Source organism: Aythya fuligula, chromosome 3 (assembly GCF_009819795.1).
Source record: "Aythya fuligula isolate bAytFul2 chromosome 3, bAytFul2.pri, whole genome shotgun sequence".
Taxonomy (NCBI): domain Eukaryota; kingdom Metazoa; phylum Chordata; class Aves; order Anseriformes; family Anatidae; genus Aythya; species Aythya fuligula.
This window is the reverse complement of record NC_045561.1, coordinates 31,949,002-31,973,303: the sequence shown is the minus strand read 5'-3', so window position 1 is coordinate 31,973,303 and position 24,302 is coordinate 31,949,002. Positions and strand designations below refer to the sequence as shown.

At 35.8% G+C, this 24,302-nt stretch overlaps 1 protein-coding gene across 1 annotated transcript in view; it reads right to left on the bottom strand.

The window, feature by feature from the left end:
• Positions 1-1,235: 1,235 nt before the first annotated feature.
• Positions 1,236-24,302, bottom strand: part of TTC27 (tetratricopeptide repeat domain 27) — a 112,136-nt gene continuing 89,069 nt past the window's right edge. The window contains exons 13-20 of the mRNA XM_032185350.1: positions 23,624-23,851; positions 18,258-18,356; positions 17,176-17,228; positions 14,264-14,429; positions 9,456-9,653; positions 5,491-5,602; positions 4,745-4,845; positions 1,236-1,481 (exon numbers count right to left, since the gene is read on the bottom strand). Of these exons, the coding sequence (XP_032041241.1) occupies positions 1,359-1,481; positions 4,745-4,845; positions 5,491-5,602; positions 9,456-9,653; positions 14,264-14,429; positions 17,176-17,228; positions 18,258-18,356; positions 23,624-23,851 (1,080 nt within the window). The 3' untranslated portion in view covers positions 1,236-1,358. The remainder of the gene's footprint in view (positions 1,482-4,744; positions 4,846-5,490; positions 5,603-9,455; positions 9,654-14,263; positions 14,430-17,175; positions 17,229-18,257; positions 18,357-23,623; positions 23,852-24,302) is intronic.

The window sequence follows — 24,302 nt, the reverse complement described above, 5'->3', positions numbered from 1 at the left end:
ATAAACTTTAATGCTCCTCCCTTTCTGAGACATTTCAATGAGGTGTTTTCAAGTCAGCTCTCCTTCATTAGCAGATTTTCCCTTTGTAAAGATAATCCTTTGTGTGGGAACTGCATGTTAAAATACTGGCAATAGAATAATTTATTCTTCATTCTAAAAAGCTTTATGAGGATACAAAGCTTTACAAAGATGTCAAGATGGTTTCCCCTTCACACACTACAATAACACGCTTTTATTGTGGCTTCATATCCACTTTCTTTTTTGGTTTCCCTTTACCTTCTAGCTCTCCTCAGGGACAGGACTCTCGCCATTTCATTATGGCACAGCTGTAATGACCATACCATAAACCGAGTGTGCTCAGAGCACAGATAGCTACATTTTTGGAGACTGTGTCATTCGCAAATGGAATAAAGTTCCATCACGTATCATGATTTTGGCAATCTCACATAGGTTTCTAAAAAACCCCTATTTTAGGAAGAGCTGTAGCAAAGATGCTTAAAAATTGAACAATGATAAATAGTCTAAGTTAAAAAAAAAAAAAAAAGTCAGATGCAAATATTTTGGATTTTAGTTCTACTGCTACAATACCAGGAAGAAATCCCCATGTCTGTAAAAGTCCCAACTGAAGTGTTTGTCTGTTGCACATGGACACAACCTTTGTATTTTTGAAGAAAATACTACTGCTTTGCACAATAACTTTGTAAATCATGCTATTTTGTGTAACAAAAAAGGACTAAATTCTTCCTCTTGGGACTCCACTCCTATTCCCCTATAAGTAATTAAGACTGAATTACAACTGGAAAGTGCCTGAAGAGCCACCACCCAAGGCCTCGAGCACCTCACGCCCCAAGTGGTGCCCAGGGATTTCTGCACCTCACCACCACAGCGCCCCCCCATGGGCGGGCTAAGCCTCACAGCTCTTCTGATTGGCCAGTAGCAGGGAGGCGCGCCCTCTGATTGGCTGTGTGCCTCGCTGATGAGGGTGTGACAGGTGGGAGGGAGCCTCAGCTCCTGCCGCTGCTGAGTCATCCACCATCTTCTGCACCTCTCCTGGCGCCACCCATGTAATGCACTCAGGCAGAACTAATCCTCAAAAATTGCCCTATAAACACAACCAGCCCCCTTTCAGAAACTCTGGGCCTGAGGAAGCAGACACACAGCTTTGTATGACAGCAAGAGCAGATAATCTTAAAAAGCAGTCTATTAGCTGAAGAAAGCTGACCACAAGAACAGCATTGTACAGAAAAATGTTTATTGCGGCTGTTATTGCATTAGAAATGTTACCATGTCATCAGCAAGTGCTGTGGCAAAACAAACATGTCATCCTTGTCTTCCAGTCACCAAATCTGGTCTGTATTTCAGCACTGGTCCCTCAGCTGGTTGCTCAGCTCCTGAAGTTCAGCAATCAAATTGTCCATAGTTGTCACTTCATCAGCTATCTCACTGCGAACCTCCTGGCTTGTTACATCTACAAAAAGCTGCTGTGGGACAAATAGAAACATGGTTTTAATCTACACGTTGAGTTTCTCTGTTTCAGCAGAGAGACAGGGTTCGGGAGCCTCCTCACCATTTTCCTGCCTCCTGTATTTTTAGCACCCACAGCGGTATCCCTCTCCCTGTAAAGTCCATTTTGTGACAAACAAATAGAAGGCACATACATGCACACACACGCACTTGTGTAGACCTGCTGCCTGTGCCACATACCTGGTATTTTGTCAAATGGGCCAAAATCCCCCAGGGGATATTGGGTTTCTGCTCTGACCTGACTACCTATACTGAGTCCTCACTGGGTCAAAAGCCATGGAGTTTTACCATGAAACTCAAATTTGAAGGGTACCTCAGATTGCCAACTGCAGTTTACTAACCCACCTGCTTATAAAGTAGTAGCTGGGAATTTTAGTGACCATTTTCTCAGTGTCATACTCTGTTGCAATTTCCTCCAAAACCCCAAATAATATATGTTTTAACATTTGGTATCAAGACGTGCATGGGCTGAGTCATGTGTCTGTGCATAATTAATTCATACAAGAGGAAAAAAAAGCACTAGCAAGTACCAAAAATAGTTTGCTCTTAAAGACCATAAGACATTAACAAAAACACAAAGCGGCTAACTCATGAGCAATCATAAATTTCATATATTTACAGGGAAACCATGGGGGAGGAATGCTAAATGACTAGTCTTGAGATACATAAGGTCTGACTGGAGCTGGACCAGAACATGTTGCTATTGCAAGGCCAGGAGCTGTCATTTGACTTAATATGGAGGCTACGTGAGGTACCACTCCACATAAACATGGTGGGAGGACACCCAAACACGTTTTCCCTTTATTATGTAAAGGGAGAGTGATTCATATTTCATCTGATACAACAAAAAATTGATGTTTAGAGACAAAACAAACACAGAAAACAAAAGTTCTGCAGTACATGTCATCACTGTATCATCAAAATATAATGGGACAACACAGATACGTAAATAAACAGAAATGTACTTAAATGGCCTGAACCAAGGTTTTCAATGTACTTCAGAATAGTCTTGTCACTGAACAAAGCAACATCTTCCAAGAAAATATGAACATGTTCCTGCTGCAAGCACAGAGGCTTTTCTGACTTTCAGCCCCAAAACCTCACACTGAAGATGTGACAAAAGTTTGGTTCTTTCTGGCTAAGACAGCTCAATAAATCAGGATGATGTAATTATTTATTCATTTTTTTCCCCACACAGTTAAAGAGCTCTATTCAACTAGATGCAGCCTGGGGAAGTTTCATGCACCATCGCTCTTTGGGTTTGTGCCTCACGTTTCCCCACGACAGTACCCACATTTCATGCATTTACGATACAGCTCCATGACCTCTCTCCTGTTTGGAGACCCCACCTGTCAAATCTGAATGATGCATGGGGCCAAGGAGCAGAAGGGAGACCACTATGCTATTTGACGGAGCATGTGACTGCCCAGAAGGCTCTGTACAGAAAGGAGCCCATTAATAGCACATTTTCTCAGGGCAACTTTTTCGCAGAGTCTGGCCACATCATGTGTGGCACAATGCATGGACTGGATTCTCAGAGATGGAGAACCAAGTAAAGGTGAGAAGTCTGAGAAGTGACCTTGTGTCACTTGTACAAGACCTACTGATTTAGTCCAATTGCACGTCCTGACTGTGAAATTTTTAACTTTTATCTGTGAAAGGTTATTTTCACTGCTTCTTTATTCATTCTAACACCTTAACTACCAAGTCTGCTCTTAGACCACAAAAAGTATTTTTCTGTATTAAAAGAAAAAACACATAATTGCACACTAGTATTTATTTGTGAGGAAGCAAGAAGATGCTGCCGTTGAGTTTGGACACAAACAGCGTTGAACTGTTTGTGCATAGCATCTTACAGAAGATGACTGAGGTTTTTAAACCACAATCAACATACTTTGGACAATCAATTTGACTTCAAATTAAAAATAAGATGGATTCTTGAAAAGTATGTGAAAAAAATTAGGTCATACCAACAGCTTTATCTCTACCATGCCAGTTTTCACAGAAATGCCATAAAGCTTAGAGAAACCATCATCTGGCAACAGTATAGATATTAATTTAATTAGCACCTTCAGAAATTAAAAATACAACTTACTACACTGAACTATTCTGAATCTTCGAGAGACTGCAAGATCTAGTATAATATAAACCACCTGTACTTCTGTTTATACCATTTATGTCAAATATTCTTGATTTCTCTACAGTCTACAGGCTTTTTTTTTTTTTTTTTTTTTTTTTAACCATTTTTAGAATCACAACACAACATACAAATTATGGCCTTTGTTTTGGTCCACATTCCTAAGACTTACATATGCTAGCATCTAAAAGCACAGTTAGTTATAAAGCTGGCTTGTGTCTGCTAATACAGCTTTCCAAGACTCTTATCCTTAAAATTATAGGACTTAAGAGAACGAGCCAAGTTTAACACACTGATGATGGATCAACACTTTGTAACACAAGCACGTTATAAAACTCGTGCTCTGTAATTCACATTTACTAAACCTCACACACAGCCAGGAAGAATACTTCTTTAGGACATTAAGTGCATTTTGAACAAAAATGTAATTGAGAACTGACTGATGTGGAATAAACAATTGTGTCTCAAGCTGTGGCTGTGTCTCACATGAGATAGTGGATAAAATTAGGATAATAATGGTGCAGAAATAGACTTGGCTCTTTGGGTGATTGGCTACAGAGGCAGAAACTGGAACTCCAAAACCCAAACATGATTCAAATATAATATTTTCCAAATAATTACTACTTGAATTGGTAGAGCATTCATGAAAACCTTATTAAATTTGTTTTATCCCTCAATAAATGTTTCTAAAACACTTTCACATAATGTAAAATAGTCCTTACACACTTTTGTCTCTTCTATGCACTTTCTTCTCAGACTGCCCAGTGCTACCCATGACTACACAACATTAAGGAACAGGTCTTGAAATGACTGATTTCTTCCAAACAATTCAGTCTGCTTGCCCAACACTAAGTACTAACTTAGTCTGAAAGATAACATCAAAATTTTACAGTAGCAGTCAAATCCTAGTAGGAAGAAAGGAAATAGAAGTATGTACAACTGGAATCCTTAACAATGTAGAGGTGAACATCTTTTTTGATGATACACTGGAACAGAAAGATATTATTTTTATCTACAAATTACTTAAAACAGAAAAATGGATTCTGGAAACAGAAGAAAGGTATTTTGTTCAAACGTTCCTACCTTTGCTTTGGATGACAAGCCACGTAAGTTGAGCCGAGCTGAAGAAAGTATCTGTAAAGCTTCCTGATAATTAGATTTGTGCTTGCTGCATTTTATAGCAACTAGAATCCAAACAGAAAAGAGAAGGACCACAAAAAAAAATAATTATCTCTATATCAATAAACTTTAAAACAGCATTTAATTAAAAATACGTTGACACTTTCCATACATAGTGTTTGAATGCAATATCCTAAAAAAGAAACTCAAAGAAAAGGAATGACAGCTAATTTGGGGAAAATCACTCTAGACCCAGTCTATGACTAAAGGAATCCTTCTTAAACATGAATATTACAGCACAGTGTGAATAGTTCTCCTGAGTTTAACTTCTGTCCATCTCCCACCTATGAAGTATACACACAACCACCCTGGAGATGTTGGTATGGCACTGTCAATCAAATGTGACAATTTGAGGACTGAATGAACTACTGAAGCATTTCCACTTGTATTATGAAATTCTTAGACCATGAAATACATTGGTAAACATGGAGTCAATTGTGTTTACCATTCATAATGTTTGTTGACTCACCTAACACAATCTCTACTTCATTTCAAGTCTGGCATGTTCTGTGTTAGAAGGCTCCCAAAAGTAGGAATAAATATAATGGATAAGGTATAATTTTATTACTTTGCTAATTTTATTACTTTGCTTAATAAATATTTGCTACACTCTTCACGTATAACATTAACTCTTCTCAGGTAGAACATACCATGTGCAATCTCTATGGCTCCTTTCACCACTTCCTTAAAAGAAGAAACATCGTTCTCCCAGCCACTTGATTGAATTTCACATTTATGTGCTTTTGTAAGACACTGCAGTGACTGCAAGGAAAGAAAAAAAAAAAAAATCACTGTGCATGAAAACAAAGTAGGAGACTAATTTAGTTTTAAGTAGCTATGAAGTTGATGCTCAATCCAGAAAACAAATGCATTTTACTGTGTTTGATTTTCTTTGAGTTGGAGTAGTATCCTTCTCCACAACGGTAAGCACCAGCTGTAACACAGATGTTCTTCACTGATATTGTATCTCAAGTATGACAGGCATATAAAGTAACATGTGTCTAATTTTTATCTTTTAAAAATCTGTCTAGACTGATGGATGTGACCCATGTTTGCCAAGTCATCATAATTAAATGCACATGAAAAAGCGGAAGATACTTGTACTCACACTTGGAATAGCGATTTTGTAACTATTAAATGCATAACTGAAAACATCAAAGCTTTCTCTCTATATATGTATTTTTGATGAGTATATATTTTACAGACATCTATTAGTTGTCATACTGCACTGGTTCTCACTGTGAACAGGAAAAATGAAGAAAATAATTGTAAACAATACGGCAGGAGCAACCCATTAAGAAAACAAGTATAACAAAGAGCATGAAAGACACATGAAAAGTAAAGGAAAGCTTTTGTTTTCCTGTGGTTTAAGGACAAGAAAGAATAAAATCTGCCAACTCATCTCATTATTGTAATTTTTGTTTATAACAAAACTGGACAATGGAAATCTGGTGATGTATTACAAGAATTAGTACTCCATTACCCAGAAGAAGAAATAAACAGTTCATGAGTGAAATTAGTTATATTTGTATTTAAGGAGGTTATGAATAGAAGTCAGGACATACCACAGCCCAAAATGATAAGCATAATTCATAGAATAATCTAAATTCAAAATTCACAGAATAATACAAAAATTTATTTAATTAAATCCCTTAGCTCACTTCATAAAAGTTCAGTTGGCTAAATCAAAGCACACAAATCAATACGAGAAAAAAAACTGAGAAGCAAGAATCAATTTTTGCTTTCTTGTTTTGTTTTCTTCCTATAGCATCAGAAATACTAAAGACAAATGCATGTGAAAAGTTGCCTGGCTTGGTTCAATGACAACTCTTCAATCATCTTTTTAAAGAGTTTAAGTATTATATAAAAGGAAAAAAAATATTTCAGTGCAGTACATGTACAAGAGCACAAGAAAGACTTGTGATTGCTGAGCATGGACAGATGAAATACGTGTATAAGCTTCTAGGCTGATAAACCCCATATCTTTCTCTCTCCTATTGGAGTTCCAACATGGCAATTGAACCATTCGTGCTGCAAATAGCAGTAAAGATGTATTGAAGTCAAACCAGAGCAAATTAATTTTTTTTTTTTTTTTCCATAATAGCCTAGGTCACAGTTGGTGATAGCACTGGACAGCAGAGGCAAGAACTTCCAAGAGAAGGAACAACAGGCTTGTTTACAGCAGTCTGACTTTAATCTGCATGTATCTGAGAAGCAAGTTTTGCTGATGTATGTCAGGTAAGTGAAAGAATTCAAAGCCTGATGGGTTGTTTGTTTGCACTTCTGGATCATGGATTTATCCTGGAATCCTGAAAGGAAACAGCTATGAGCTGGGGAGAGATTAAGGAACAGAAGGTTTTCAGTGACCTGGGTCTGGATCAGCAGACAACTTGAAGGTTGGAAAGACTGTTTGGTGGGAAAGGGGTGGACTGGGTTCAGCACAGCAAATAACGTAGTGTTCAATGTGGTGGTAAGTCAGATGCATAGAAGTTTAAAAAGAAATATGTACTAGGTTAAAGTAAAAAAAGCAATGGTTTTACACTAAGTTGTAACCCCCATCTGACTTTGATTCAACTTACAAAGCACTGTGTTGAATTGTAGCTGTACATGTAGACCCTACTGATTCACGGTGTCAGATGTAATATCAGAACAGAAAGACAAACAAGCAAACAGGAAAAAATAACACCACAGGAAAAAATAACACCACAAAACCCCCTCTATAAATCTGTTCTGTCAGTATTAGTTAAGTGTTAGGTACAACACTAACTAAATATAATTAAATCTGTATTAAATAGGGTATTGCATTATGGAACAAAGGTCAAACTCTGCATTTGTAAGGATGTACATGATCCTATGACAGATCTTTTCCATTTCTGTGTCCTATGATGCCACAAAATAATAAATAATACCCTTCCAGAATTCACTGTCCTGTTGAACAATCAATGTGGGTTGAAAACTGCAATAATACATCTAGAATTTTTCTAAAGGTAACTATATTCACTTAATATCTGACACAAGATGATACTTCTGCCAAATAAATACTCAGTTTTTCACATTTTTGCTTTATAATATGGTATCAGTGATATCAGAAAAGCTACCAGTGACTATCTAGTGTATTGTAAATTAGTTTATGCCATGGCTGTAGACAGTTTTGCTCTGCAGTACCATCACACTATGATATGTGGACATGCACGTAGGCATACCTTAAGTATTTATAAACATGATCAGAGTTTACAGGGCAAGCTAGACCACATGTTCCATAAAGAGTCTGATTAGGAAACATAGTTAAATTCCTGTCTACTTTACAAATTGAAACCATGTTTTTTAACTGGGTTAGTGAAAAATACTGTGATGTAACCAGATTCTGATATGATTACATTTATAGTATAGACAGGGCCTCTGCTCGTTTGCATGTCTGAGTAAGAATCTGAGGATATATTACAGGATATTGCAGTGTCTGTATTTCTGAATTCTAAATAGGCCAAATCCCTTTTGTCATTCAGCTGTAAAAAAAAAAAAAAAAAAGGAAGAAAAAAGGAAGAAAAAAGAAGGAGGAATTCGAAGTATCATGGACACTGACAAGGACTAAACAAGACATTTCACAGAGCAGAGCATGAATAAGAAGACATTGAACAAGGCCCAAATAATTACAACTTTAACCCCACAGCACACAATTTGTAGGCGCAGCTATCTGCATAATATACTGGATATCAAGTGACAAGTAACCCTCTAGACTGACTTTTTTGCCCTGGCCAAAGGCATACCCCCATTAGGAAACACATATTGAATGCTGACGTTGTGTATTTTCAGCTTCAGTGAAGATCTGATAACCCGTAAGTATTTTTGGAGTGTGCAAGGCTATTTGAATTTTGGAAATTTAACACCAAATGCAAAGCACAGTCTAGCATACAACAAAGTAAACACTTGTAGCACTGCAAAGATGTTATTTTTGGAAAGTGCAATCATCTCAATTACCTAGGAAGTGACAGGAAAAAAGAGATAGAAGTTATCATAGTTAAAAGAGAGACAGGTAAAGAAGAGCCAACAGCTTAACAGGTTAAGAATTACTTAGCAATATCAAGTCCATTTTAAGGTAAGCCAGGACAAAGTACTTTTACACTGGGAACTCTGAGTAACAGACCACTTCAATGTGCGTTTTTCTTCAGAGTTGTCAAAGAAGAATTTAGATGGCTTATGATGCCACTGGATCATGCCATTATGATCTACTTTTTTTTTTTTTCCCCAGAGAAGGTACAATATCTTGTCTTCAGAATTGTAGATCCCAATTAAAAATAAAAACATAATATAGCTATTAGATTGCTGCCAAGAAAAGCTTCAGAATATCAATCCAGGACAATGAACACGTATCGAGTTATAATGTTTTAAAATAAAATACTGATAAAAGAGATTGTTTAAAAAATGTGAATGTAAAACATCTTGGTCCTGCTAGATAATAAAAATGTGTGGTGTAGAAACACAAGAAACAGAAGATAAGCTTATAGAAACACTAAAGCAAAACATCTGGAACTAGAGCACATCTTACTATCCCACTTCATTTGCTAGAGGACAACGTTTGTACTAAGTGTGTATCGATAAAAACAAAAATCACATTTACCTTTTCAATATCTTCACTGCTATCACTCTGTCCATTTCCATAAAGTTGGGCATAGAGTCTCCAGATTTCCCCATCATTTGTCACTCGTGAAGTCACTCGGCCCAGGAGCTCTTGCAATTTCCCCTTCAATCCACTTGCTACCTCTCCGGTGCGATCAGCCATCCCATTCACTACCGCCCTGACCAGAATAGCCAGCACCTTAAAAAAAGCAGCAGGAAAGTTTTTGTTTCAACTCAAATCAACATCAGTATATGTAATGAGCATCTTGGTATCTCCAGCATTTGATCTCTATTAATGGATCGGTAAAAAACAAATGTAGAACCATATAGTAAATATAGGATTATATTAATAATCCTACATACACGTATATATGTATATTCTTCATATATATGAAGAAATACATTATCAGGGGAGTAATTCAACTAATTTAAACTTCATCTACAAGATTCTATGGTTGGAGAAGATAAAGAGGTGAAAGCGTTAAGACAGAAATGTTGGGTTATCCTGACAGCCTAGTGTGCAAGAGGATAGCATAGGAAATTGCAGCAGCATCACAAAAGATATTTTTACCTTGTAATATGGCTATAAAAAATATTAGTCAACAGGCTGAACCAGAGCATTTGAGGTGATGGAAGACACTGTTGTTTACAAGACCTTTATTTAGTTGCCTGCAGAAATTGAAAGTTATAAACTGGATGAGATGGAAAATTGGAAGTCAACTGAAGGCTACCCTGGGAAATTCTGTGTTTTATGTATTTCTAGTGAATTACTTGTCAGGTCAGTTCAATCAAACTTTTTACAAGTACTCATTTAATGACATTACTTTCTGAGTCACTGACTAGAGAATGTGGGATCTGACCTGCAGAAATGCTGAGCACTTGCAGCTGCTCATGAACTTGATGGGAGCCAGGCTTTGCATGTATGAAACGCTACATAATACCAAGTATCCCAGAAAAAAAAAAAACAACAAAAAAACAACACACCAAAGCATGAGTCTGGGTCTTGAAGTGGACACAGAATTAGAAGACAGTTTCACTGCACCTCAGTTCCGTCTCATGAAAATGGAAGCAACAAATGTAAATCAATGAAGGCAGTGGATCAAGTTACAAGAAAAGTAAACCCAGGTAAGTTAGGGCTTAATGAGAACTACCTTTCCTGTGCAGTACATGAGAGAAATCAGCAAAGAAATAATCTTAACAATAAAAATAAATGTAAGTCTTTTAGGATTTTCACTCAAGATAGACAGGTGAAGGGTATACAAACACTCATTTGGCAACTTCAACATTTTTGTCCATAAATTCATATTTACTATGAAACCAAATTGATAACAATACTAGTATCAACCAATTAATATAAGGAATTTTCAAAGATGATCAACAACAAACCACAAAAAATATACTGCTACTCTAGCAGAAGTAGGGTGATGGGGCATCCTCACAAACCAAGATGTAGTTTAGTGGCAGCAAGTAAGATAAAAATTATCACAACATCAAAGGATATTACACTTCAAATAAAAACATGTAAGGTTTTGGATTCATGATGTCATCTTTCCAAAACTTTTCTTATATAGAATGATTCAAGTAACATACATTCTAAGGAATAATTACTGAGTTTAAAGAAATAAGTCCTTTGCAAACAAACAATCAAATCAAAATGTCTGATCTTGTTATGACATAAATGTTTAACAGAAAGTGAAAAAGAAAACACCCTCCATCTCCCCATTTTTTTTTGTCAGATTCAACAGCAGAAATATCTGAACATCAGCTAAATGTACCCCCAACATCAAAACTGTAAGAATATACCACGTACAAAATAATAGCCTGTTTTTCTTTTCGATTATAAAGGGCTAGGAGTTTGGACTAGGATGATAGAAAATCTGATCAACTATTAATAGTCCAAAAGTTCTGAAATTCATATTGCATTCATGTTTTGGAAACTAAGGGAATAAAACCCAGCATTAAACCAATTGGGTGTTGCTTAATTATTTGCTTGAAAAACACAAGCACATGCTGATATTTCCATTAGCTTAGCATTGGCATGCGTAACATAGAAAAGGTGCAAGAAGAAACTTTGTGATCTGTTTTGAAAAAGAACTAAAAGCAGTCCTGAGGGTTCATATACGTATGACTTAATTTCTCAAGTTGATGGTAACAAAATTGTTCCTCTAAACCATAAACATCCAGATGTGTATCACATAGTTATAAAATGTTTTATAGACATATCTTTTATTTGCACGTGTAAAAAGGTTCCTCAGTCAGTAGGATTTAGCGACTGAAACATAACTCTTATTCTCATAGAGGTCATGCTTTGCTTTCACTTTAATCATAGTAATTTCTCATTTTTCTGTCATTCAGCATGTAAGCATTAGCACTACAGCAGTTAAAGTAAAACCGGTGTGAAAGCCCAGATTAAAGGGTCCATTAAATACTAATGAATGATTAACGCTACTTGGCTGTGCCCAACTGTTCAATAAAGCTATTTAGAATTGCAGGTGAATTGTGCTAATGATTAAGAAGTAGTAGTAGGCTAACGGAGCATTCCATTTTAGACCATTTTGCCTATTTTAATTTATATCTGGGAGAGTTAAGCTGCCACATACACTGAACTGTTCAAGCAATGCTCTGCTGCCCAGGATCCTACACAAGCAGTAGTGTTCTTTTTTTGTTTTGTTTTGTTTTTGGTTTGCCACTTTTAATGAACTGTGCCCCACATGACCACTGTGCCCACTGTTTGTGGTTATTATGTCACATCATCTGCATTTTTCTTCCTCCTTTTCTTCTGAGAATGACTGTTTACCAAAAACTAAATAAAAGACCACATGGGGACACAACCTTAGACATACATGTACTAATGAACACAACTGTTCTTAAATGCTGTGATCAGTTAGTCTCACTCCACAATTGTTCTCCAAACAGTTCCTTTCATATAAGAATTCACTTCAAACTATTTTTAGACGCTTAACTAATGCAAATCAAGCTTGACTGTGCTTAAGAAAAGAACCCTCAGATACCAGATCCAAAATGACAACTCTGTAGTCTGTGAGCTCTCCCTATACTCCTCCCAAATTTAACTTTTATTATAAAGACAATTGTCATTAGCGAACTACTTAAAAGAAAGAGGACTTCAAGAAGTACCAACCCTTCCTCCTGAAAATCCCCTTGGAACATTCCCTTGCAGCCTTTTATTAGGAATGGGTCTGTCAATATGAACCACTGAAGTGAGGATGACATTTGATGGGAAGGGTAAGAGAAAATGTGTTAGATTCTCAAGAGCACAGAGTTGCAGAGCAACTATACTGTCCATACTTCTGAATTCATATTCTTTGACAGTACAAGATGAAAATCTGCTTTCTGAAAGCATAGCTAAACAGTTTTTCCACCTGCAAAATAATTTTGTTACTTACAGAACTGCAACTTTCCAAGTAAAAAAGTATTTCTTGTTTCCACAAGCATGTATGTTGCAAAGCCGTGTCATTAGCAGTTACAGAAATTTCTTGGCTGCATTTACAGCCTCAGACTAATATTTCAGAGGCTAAGAAGACAGTTAGAGCAAGCTTTCCCCTCAGGTTCTTTCCAATGACTCATCTACTAGCTGAAGGTATAGATAATTCAATGAGTAAAAGTTGTCAAGGTGTATTTCTCAGTAAATTCATGAATATAAAAGCAAATATAGAAATCTAAAGAATTTTAAGAACCAGTAAAAGGGAGGTAAGAGAGCATGCTTTAAATACTACAAGGGACTACTAGGAAACAGGGACTTTTGATAACTACTTCCCCTGCTGTAATGTTTTATTGTATTGTTGATCATTTATAAAGAGCCCTTCTGTTTCTCCTTATTAAGTTCTGCCTGCAGAATCTGTACATACTTACATTCAGCCTCACTATATCCTGATCTCAGAACCTTTGCCACAAGGATAACATCATTTCATTACTAGAATAACTTAAATGCAAAATTTCTCAAAGCTCCATTCTGAACTCAGAAGTCTGGTGCAGAAAAACAGCAATGACATAACAGAAGTCACAGAGGAAGATATAAATGCCTTACTGTTATTGGAAGAAATCAGTGATTTACAAATATGACTGGATACTATGCTGAAATTAAATATATATATATCAATGTATCTGCTGTAATTACACAAACCAAGGACATTTCAGATTATAAATCTTCAAGCGCGCACTCTTACTTGATGCATTCAGTCTCCCAAAAGGAATCCTGCAACACTGATTGGGCTAAAAGTGTTTTGTATATGAAGGTCCAATGACTGTTTTCTGTTTTCACAATTAAAATCTGTGACTCCTACAAATACTGAATATAACCTGAGAGAAGAGAACATAATCTCTGTTCCAGATTACTAAGAGCCATCGTTCTGACTATAATGCGTTCATCAATTCCTATCTATGAAAAATATCTCACCTTCAAAAGCTCTTCTGTGGAGTTTTCAAACACACTGGAAAAGCTCGCCTTTCTTTAAGCTAAATTAACTTACATTATTCCTGATACTGACATATGCAGGAACAATGTGGAAAGATAGGGTTTCGCACTGCCTTTTATTTAAGAATAGACCTGAAAACTGCCAGGTTCATTTGTCCTTTTACATTGTCTGAAACAATCTGGATGCAAAGGTTTTCCTGTTTGTCCATTTTTTAGATACTTAAGACCTACAGTCCAGATATCAAAAATTTAAATGGCTTGCCTACGTAACTTCATTGGTATGCGCACTATCATTACTGATACAATTATCAGCAGTATTCTCAGCCTCACAAGAAGAAACATAGAACGACTTACTATGAAAATGAAAACCTCCCCACCTGTGTATCCTTGTACTTTTCTCTTAAGTCCATAAGCCGGTGATAAGCTTTAATTGCTTCTGAAAACTCTCCAACATCTGTACTGGTGAGAAGATAGTTCTCCCAAATTTGCCAGTGCTCATAGTTGCACTTGAGTGCTTCCTGGAGGGTTCGAAATGCTTTGATTCTAAATAATAATAAAAAAAAGAAGAAAAAGAAATAAGATTCTATACAAATGTACGAAAATCAATTGTCCTTCTATCAACTAAAAGGCAGTCTATTTTAAAAAATCTGTTTAAAAAACAATGCAATGTAAAAATAATAGTTCACAATTTATAATACTGATACTTCCTTGTCTTCTCTTGCCAATTACCTTCCATCAGTTCACTCCTCAGTATGCTGTCTTATCTAGGGTACCTCTATGTTAGCTCTCAACTACAGTTTGGCAAAGTTATGTACGCAGAATGCAAAAATTCACTGTAATTGTGCCATCTATGTTGATATTTTCATTCTTGAATTTTTAACTGAAACCATGAGAAAATAACCTTACACTACAATTGCAGAACACATTAAAAATAACTTTAAATCTCAACTTTGCAACTTTTTTTGGTTTGTTTTTGGAAAAATTTATTTTTCCACAACTGAGGTCATGGCAGGTGCAGAATGACACTGCTTGTTTTCATCTTAGAAATGGTGACAAGATACCAAAGGGATGGGATGCAGATCCTATTCCTCAAATCATCGCTCTTGCTACACTACAAGTCCTCCAGGTTCTCAAAATGAATCTCCTATGTAGTCATATGATGGAGTATCTCTATCCAGTGCAACACTTGAAACCAGTTCCTATCCAAACAGGAGCCAGTACACAGCACCAGTGCGCTATGCTGTCTTGGAAACCAGGAATCTCTCACCCAAAGGACAGAGGAACAGCCTGCTTGTTTTGAGAAAAATGAGATCTAAATTTCAAAGACCTCCTAGAACTCATAGAAAATTATCAGGTGAACTGAATAGTAGATTCCAGTTTCATCACTTTCTTTTCTTTTCTTAAGGAAATTCAGAATACATAAAGTGTGTGGACTCTTAAAAAAAAAACAAACAAATCCAAAACACAATAAAATGCCTTTCATTTGGGTGTCAACAAGCTGTTTGCATAGTGTCTTCAAAAAACTTACACATTTTCTATTTCTCTGCTGAATTACACTGCTAAGCCTTAACCAAATGAGCAACTCTTGGGTGGGACTGATTTAAAAGCCTGGCTGGAGCAAAAGAAAACAATTAACTTTAATATCTTATTTTTCTTTTCCTTTTTCTCAGTCCTCTCTCCCCCATGCTTTTTTTTTTCTCCTTTTTTTTTTTGTTGTTGTTAATAGGCTTGAAAAATAAGTGAACGCATTCACCACTGCTTTTCTCCCCCCAAATAAGTTATACTGAAGCAAGCTACAACAAATACACTCTGTTTTCAAAGTGAAATAAACAAAATCATACACAGTCTTTATGTATGAGTGATTAGAGAAGTAATATATTTCAAGTATCTATTCCAGAGCAAATAGAGGACACACTCAGCTATTAGCATATAAAACTATCTTATGGTTTCTTCTACACATATTCCTCTCCAACATGATTTACATGGAAAAAAAAGGTCAAAAGCTACTCCTCTTTACTGTTTTTGATGTTACATTTAGCACGTTAAATCACAAGAGCAGATTCACAATCACAATAAAGTGAAACTGATCGTTCAGTAGTGTTTCAGCCTCATAATTGATGAATGAAAATGATTTTGATTGAAGATACTTTTATGAATCATGCATAAGCCAATACACTGAGCACTTAACATCCTCTAAAACTCTATGCAAAAGGAAGAGCAATCTATCAGAAGCAGTCTAACACAAAAAACACATTGAGGAAAGTGATTTTGGAATGAATGTGCAATCACCTTATTTTCAAAAAGGCTACAGAAAAATTAATAGAGGAAGCACTGTATAATTTTATAATTAAATTGTGCATTCTTAAGGCACTGCTGAAGATGCAGGAAACTAATGAAAAGGTAAAACAAGCTTTTGACTTCTACTATACTTTTTAGCCTTAAGCAGTCATTCAACCTTCACTTTCTCTTCCCTCCATTAACATATCTAATCATCTCTTGAATTTATTTCCAATATTAGTTCCCACATTTCCATCATACGTTTATGTTCCTTATATATAAACTTACTATTCTTTCTCTTTCTTGTTTTTCCTCATGACTGCATAACTGTATAAACTGATACCAGAAGTTTTTTGTTTTTTGTTTTTTAATCTTATTTTATTATTTTATTCTTTGGGAATGAGTCAATTTGAAAATTCTTCTTAAATATTAAGTTCCTGCAGGTATTGTGTGTCTAAAGTAATTTTTATTACATTGAGTTGAAATACAAAATAAGAAATGTAGTCCATTTAGGTCAAAGCTTCTTGTACTAATGCTTAAATTGGAAGGAAAAGAACAAGTGAGCTTTTATGTGTGTAGGCCTCCATCTGCTTTCATAACTTGAAAAATAAATTGCATGTTTTCCCTTAAATCTCCTGAGATAAATGTAGTATGAATTGACATAGACTTGAATATATAGTTTGTTTGAAATGGACATATCTGTCTAAAATAATCAAATTAGTTTCCAAATTTAATATGAATGTTTTACACTGGTTATACTTACTACACCATATATAAGTTTAACAAAAAAAGCGTAGTCTTAGAAGCTGCTACTTTTATACAGATTATGAAAACACATTTACGGCAAAATGAAGTTATCAACGATCCAACCCAAGAGAGAGAACTGAAGGGACAGAAATTATGAAAATAGAGTTAAGCACATTATGAAGACAAAAAACAATGTCAAAAAGAAAAGGAAATCCCAATTATTTGTTTTGGAAGCAGTAACATCTAATCCTTTTGAAGTACTTACTTCTGTTTTAATCTGATATATGCAGTTGATAAATTGTTCCAGGCCTCAGCATTCTACAACAACAAAAGTACCACCAGAAAAATTATTTACTTGATAAAAATATGTAAATTAAACTACTGTGAAGTACCAGTTTTGCTAATCATGCATATTATCACACATTAATATATCATGTGTGCTACAAGGCAGTCAAAATGCTACATTAAAATGGAAAATATTGCATGAAAATATAAATAAATATATATTACTGATTATAGCAACGTTTGGAAATATGTCTTTAACAGTCTTCTGTTTGGAATACACTGTGTTAGCTCTTGCCTCCCTCTGGTTTAAACCGTAAAGAGGCATCCTTCACTTGGATCTAACTGGAATGGATCGAGAGGTCACTGCTGCCAGCAGCTGATCACTTCTCACCACTTGGAAGCTACTAACTTACACCTCTCTAGTAGGGGAATAAGATCATCTGAATGTCCCCTAACGTATCTCTTGCGAAACTACCAGGGTCAGTTCCAAGGCTTTAGCTGAAAAAGATTGCACAGTGCTTTATCATTTTTCTGGTAAAACCAGCAAAGCTCTGCTCTGTGTACAGTACATGTATTGTGTATATGCTTGCCTCATGCATCCAGAAAAAAAATGGCTAAAAAAGGTCCATTCCCCTTGTGCTCACAAACTAGACAGTAACAAATTTATCTGTCATACAATCACTTATTTGACTTGTTTCCCCCCACACAAAAGCATTTGATTACTTAGAGGACTAAGTATTTTATTTTGGTGTTTTATCTCTTCTTGTGTTCTTCTCTTTCCCTTTTCCCTCTGTTTTAGCAATGTATGCAAGCATAAAGGAATTTTCTGGTCATTTTCTGCGTATTTTGACATTCACACACAGCTATTTGGACAAAGTTAAGTTTTGGGCAAGTATTTTTATGATGCCTCATGACAAAAATATATCCTTTATGTAAAAGTTTAATTTATTCAGAGAGCTAAAGTTTAAAGAAGTTTTTCATTATTGCTTTGCTTGTTTATAATGAAAACATCCTTGTTGCTTTTAGATAAGCCATCTGAATTGCTTGTTGAAATGTACATACATCTGGTTCCAATGTCACACAGCGCTGAAATGCTTTGGCAGCACCTTCATAGCCTTCCAAAGCAATGTATGCACAGCCCAAGGAAAACCATACACCTAGCTGGAGAGAAAAATGGATGATTATATATACACATACACATTTCTACACAAAAGTTTTACCTTTATACTCAAAACCATATAATTCTTATTCATTTTACTTGATTTTCAGCTATATTGCATCAGAATAAATAATAACCTGTATGCAGAATATAGGAAAACTTTAAAGTTTTAATAAATATGGATAAACGAGTGTTCTACAGAGACCACTTAACCACACATGAAGTGCTCTTTAACAGCCTGTCTTCATTTAGAGAGTAAAGTGACAACTGCTTATAGGTTTGTACATTTTGCTTTAACTCGTGAAAAATTCATATTCACTGCGTATCATTATAATTAGATCAAATACTAAGAAACCTATTTTAGGGAACCTACATTTTACAAGAAACTTTTCTGATGTTTCTGATCAAGTTGTTGGCTCACATGCAGGGTGCTGTTTACCCCAATAGATTAATTGTGAACTCCATAGCAGGTATTTTATACAGCTCTGTCCAGATCTGTGTCATTACTCAGCCTCTCAGCCCTAACTTAGAATCAGTAAGAACATCTGATCCAGCTGGGTTAATCTGAGTTGCCTGCTATACAGTCTATAGTTAATCCGCTTCACAACTTTGCTTAGATCCCAGCATGTAAATACATCGCATCCATCACCGTCAGATCTGGCACCCAGGTGGGCGGTCTTCAATATATCAAGAAAAGAACTCAACAAGCTTTGCAATAAAGATCTTTTTTTTTTTGCATTTGCGAGTGTATTTGGAATGACTGATCACGTGGATGTATTAACAGGCTAAGGTGGTTCTGCTAATTATACCCGGCCTGTGCAAACATGAAACATCTACTTTTCAGCATTGTCAGCCTGTCACCTTTCATGATCCTTAAATTCATCACTCTGAGAAGAAACTGCATATGAACAGAAAACCATTTGTTTCCCAAATCTCAGAGGGGAAAATTTATAGGAAATAAATTTAGTCCAGTTTTATTTTTGAGTCACTTTTATCCATCCAGTTTCCAGAAGACCAGCACCAACATTCCCACACGGCAGCTACCTTATTAACTCACCTTTCTCTGCTTTTTAGATTGACAACTACCTGGACAAGAACAGTGAGGTAAGAGACTGGAGGAATCAAATATGAAACTGAAGGCTGGCTACAACACTATAGCAAAGAATATAGTTAAATTGTATCTCTGTCAAGAGCAACAAAAAAGTCATTGCATTTATTCTTCTTCAAACAAATAATTACGCCACAGATTCCCTTCTGGCCTTGTACTTCCAGCATCTGATTGACTAAAACATCCACTATTTTAATTTCCAAGTCATTTCTGAGGATGATGATGAGCAGCTGCATCTCTCAGCTTAAGCTGAGCATAAGGTCTATCGATCCTTAAGCTTGTCAACCCTTTTCTCCAAGAAAGCTCGCAACATAAGGAGAAAGGGAAATGATCTCTGTGGAGGAAAGCTGTATGAGCAGGCACCGAGCAAAAGCTTTTTTTTTTTTTTTTTTTTTTTTAATTTTGGTAATTTGAAACAAGATATTTTGCCTAGCAGTAACTATGCATGAAGGTTTCAAGTGAATGGAAAAAAAAATATCTGAGAATTGCCCATACTGGAGAAGGTTGGGAAAGGTCTCCAGAAGAGATGCTAAATGAACAGTGAGATGGAAAGTCTCTGGAGTAGGAATTAAGACAAGGAGCTAAGTTGCTGTGGTATGGGGGCACAAAATATACAGCAAATGGAATGGGTCATGCAGATAGAAAAATGCTGCCATATGTTAAAGAAAACTTCAGCCTCAATCATAAGTAATTAACTGCATAAATGAACAACAGGACTGGTGCAGATTAAAATTTCAGGCCTTAGTTGGGAAAAAAAAACAAACAAAATATAAAGACTGCATCTCCAGATACTTGACTAAAATGGAGAATGTAACATACTGAGGAATATTAGAAAGCTGCGAAAGTAGAAAACTCTGAAAATACAGGGGATTTAAATTACTCCAGTAATTTAGTTGACATTCAGTAAATAGCAATGAATGCAGTTCCAAGGATAAATTTTATGAAGAAATTAGTCAGAAAATAATACTTATCTTGATTCTGATCATTATGAATCATCAGGTTCAAAAGGCTACCATACAAAAGATGCTTTGTAACTACCTTGATTCAAGAGTCCTTCAAAAACAATGGCAGAATATTTAATATAGAAGATGCTATTTTTAAGTGCTGCTTAAAAATAGCGAAGCTATATTAAAAATAAAAGAGGCAGCAAAAAGAGTAAAAGGTCTGCAGAAAACTTGAAAAATTTGAAGACATTTCAAGGCTTGGAACAATGTCATATTGTCATTCATAAAAGCATCTAAAAGACCAGACAATCGTAACAGTTAAATGAAAGGAGATTATTAACAGGACACACTTTAATGGGATTTGCTAGACTGATCAGAAAGCTAGAGAAGAACTCATTTGCCAGCTTAACTGAGAATATATGGTAGCAGTTTAAAAAATAAAAACATAGGTTCATCAGCTTGATCTACTGTCACACTGAAATGGTATTTTATTGTTCCTTAGATAGGTGCATCTAAGGGAAAGTGTGCATGAATTTCTTCCATGATGTAAGGACAATAACTTTTTAATAATATATTTAGGATACAGTTTAAGAATGGATTTATAGCTTTTCTGAGTGGAAAGAATGGTGAGAATTCCCTTTTTATTGGGAAGGGCATGAAATTTGCTGAATCTACTGGCTGATGTAATAACTGCTCTGAGGAAAGTGACTGACTGAAAGGTAGTGCAATGAAAACTCCGTCCACAGTTCAAAGAAAGTTTTGTCAAGACTTGTGGAACTAGGTTAAAGTTCTTTTTTTTTTTTTTTTTTTTTAAATTAAAAAAAAAAAGTGTTGGCTAGAGGTTCAAATCTTGCTACTGATTGGAAAAACACATGAAAATGAACTGTAACATTTTCTCCTTTTCAAGACAGAAGACAGTGACCAGCAAAGGAAGATAATTTGGGCTCAGTCTCTGTTAAAACTTGCCATCAGGAATCTCCAGACAAGTCTTTAATAGCTTTAAATGATCATGAATTTCTTTTAAGTAAGTCTAAACAATTCTCTTATTAGCATGAATATGGTTCCAAAACAACCAGTTTAAAGTATACCTGGAAAAGAAAAGTAAGCTAAAAACTCAGATGTATGAAGAAACTTTCTGTAGTCTTAAAGCAATTTCTAGCATTCACATATGGCAAATACACGTATATTTGTTTCAGAATCTAGTGAATTCTTTAGTATAATACTCTTAGGAGGATAATAGTGTTAGTTCAGAAACTATCTTTACCCTGCAGAGCAAAATTACTCTTTAGAGTTAGTAATTAAAATTTTAAGAGCTCTGAGTGAAATCTTGAGTACCTTTTTAATTACTCGTTTTTGGCATAGTTAATCTGCTTTATAATTGTTTCCTTTGAATGCGTCACACTGGAAGAACACATTATAGCTTTAAGAAAGCAGAGACTTGATATCATTTTTGCCAAGGAATGATACCAGCTCAACTCTTGTTTAACTTGCTTTTATTATTACAGGAGGAATGAGAAGGAGACTCGTCGAGAATAAGGCTCACTGCATTGTCCATAGCTTTAAATTTCCGATGTAGTCAATAGCAATCTGATTTCTAAAATGTGACTCTTTTCCGAAATTTGAGAGAGATCATTTGTTTTGCCTGACACCCAGGAATATTAGCCTGAGAAGTTGTGTTTATTAGTTATATGTTACCGTTTATTAACATAGAAGATGATTCTTCCTTTCTTGCAGACTTTGTGAAAAGGAGCATGGACACAAAAAGGGTGCCATGAACACTGTTTCTGGAAAATTCAAACATGAAGTGACTGGGTGTAGAGAACCATACATTATTTAGTATATGAACTAACAAATCTGTAATTTAACAGGCTGTAAGCTCTGTTTCTTATAGACTTTCACAGTCAGAGAACGCACTGCATGGGCTCTTTGATCTCTCCTCCTTTCTCTTTCCACAATCCACTGGAATTGTCTCAGCCTATCCTTGCAAGATGCTCTTAGTGAAAGTGTAAGAGAAGTGCAGCTGTCACCCATTAGGCACACACTGAAACAAGTAATTCTGTGAGCGGCAGTATTAATGAAGATGGGTTTCAGATACATTTCAGCTGTGAGATTAATTCTTTTGTTCATTCTCCAAAGTCTAGTTACAGCGGTGGTCAGCTCAGACTGCAGAGATCTACATCAGAGAGTTCCACTAAATTTCACCAATTGGCCAAAGAGTACATAGGCTTAAAGGAGGGTTGACAGAGAATGGTTTTATCCATCAGATATCTGGAGGATTCATTTGCTGCAGTCTTAAATGCCTTCTTCCAAAAAGGTTTCTCATAACCACTGAAAAGAAAATCTCTTTGTAATAGGGAGTCCTTGTTTACCTTACAAATTATTCACAATTCTGGAAACAACTAATGAATTTTCCTCATGTTCCCTGTATTAAAGAGAATTCAAGAGAATTTAGAGTCTTTAGAGTCACCTGCCCCTCTGCTCTTTGTGTATAGAACATCCCAGAAGAGGAAACAATTCATCTCTCTAGTGACAAAACACACAGGCTTCAGAAGACAGAGATATGCCAATCCACGCTATCCATTTACTCAATCTGTTTGTTTGAAACAATTCATCTGAAACTTAAATAGAGCTTCCTGAGCAACATGAGGAGGAAATGTTCGCTTTCCTATATGGTCTGGACTGTTTTTTCTGGATTGTCTTTCACTTTAAACTTCCTTTTGATAGAATGGAAAATAAAATGGCATCTCAGCAGAATGTTTCTTAGTTTTGAACCCTGTAAGCCAACTTCTACAACCCTTCATTCTCTGTGAGTCCTCTAGATTTCAGTAAGGCTCCTATCGGAGTCACAGTATTTATTTTGTTGGCATTGGCATTTCCTGAGACAATAAGGGAACTGAAGACAAGTGAAGCATTTAGAATGGACATTAAAATGAACAAAAACGTGTTTTTAAGTTATCTGGAGTTCATTTGAATCAAAACAAGACAGATTCACTGGAAGAAAACACATTTTGTAAATACTGAACAGCTTCAAGATATAAGATCTGAGAAGTTGGAGACCTCTGAAGTTTTTCTAAAGCAGAAGTATAGTAGTAGTTATGTGGAATGCAAAACAACTATTTTGAAGTTATTGCACAGAATTAACTTCTAAAAAAGTACAGAATCCTTCAAAACTTAAGACACTAACTAAAACATAGCCATATTCGTATAATTCTCCAACCTGCATAGGGTTGATCTGCACTGAACGTTCAAAGCACTCCACGCATTCCCTGAATTCCCGGTTGCGGAGATGGAGGAGGCCTTTAGAGCGCTGTGCACGGGCACTGCGGTGCCGAGAGAGCTCCCAGGCCTTGTCATAGTACTGGTGGTCTTTAAGAACATCACCAAGTAAACAATATAAACCTGGTGTTTCCTTCTTCTCTAGCTCTCGTCTCAGTATTTCTTCTGCCTGTAAAAGAACGGAGAGAAATCAACTTGTTAATTGGGCAATTTATCTTCAGTTAATCACTTATCTGAACAAATACCACTTTAGCACCTCATAATCATCAATTAAAAATTAAGAAGTGGGGATAGATAGGAAACAGTATCTTGATCTAACACAGCAAAGATTAAGTCTAGAGAGAATCTAATTCCAATCTGTTCTAAAAAAAGAAAACAATGAAAAAAACACACACACAAAAAACAAAAGTAAAAAACAAACCAAAATACTTCGTGATCACCATAATATAGTGGCACTTGGTTTAATGCACCAAGGCAAACATACATCAAAGCAAGAAGGAGCCAGATCCTAATTTTATATTTTGTGTGTGTATTCTGTATCAAGAGCAAGTACCAGTCTTGGACATCAAATCCACACCTACCTCAAGGCAATGCAGTATCAACATCATTAGCATATGTTC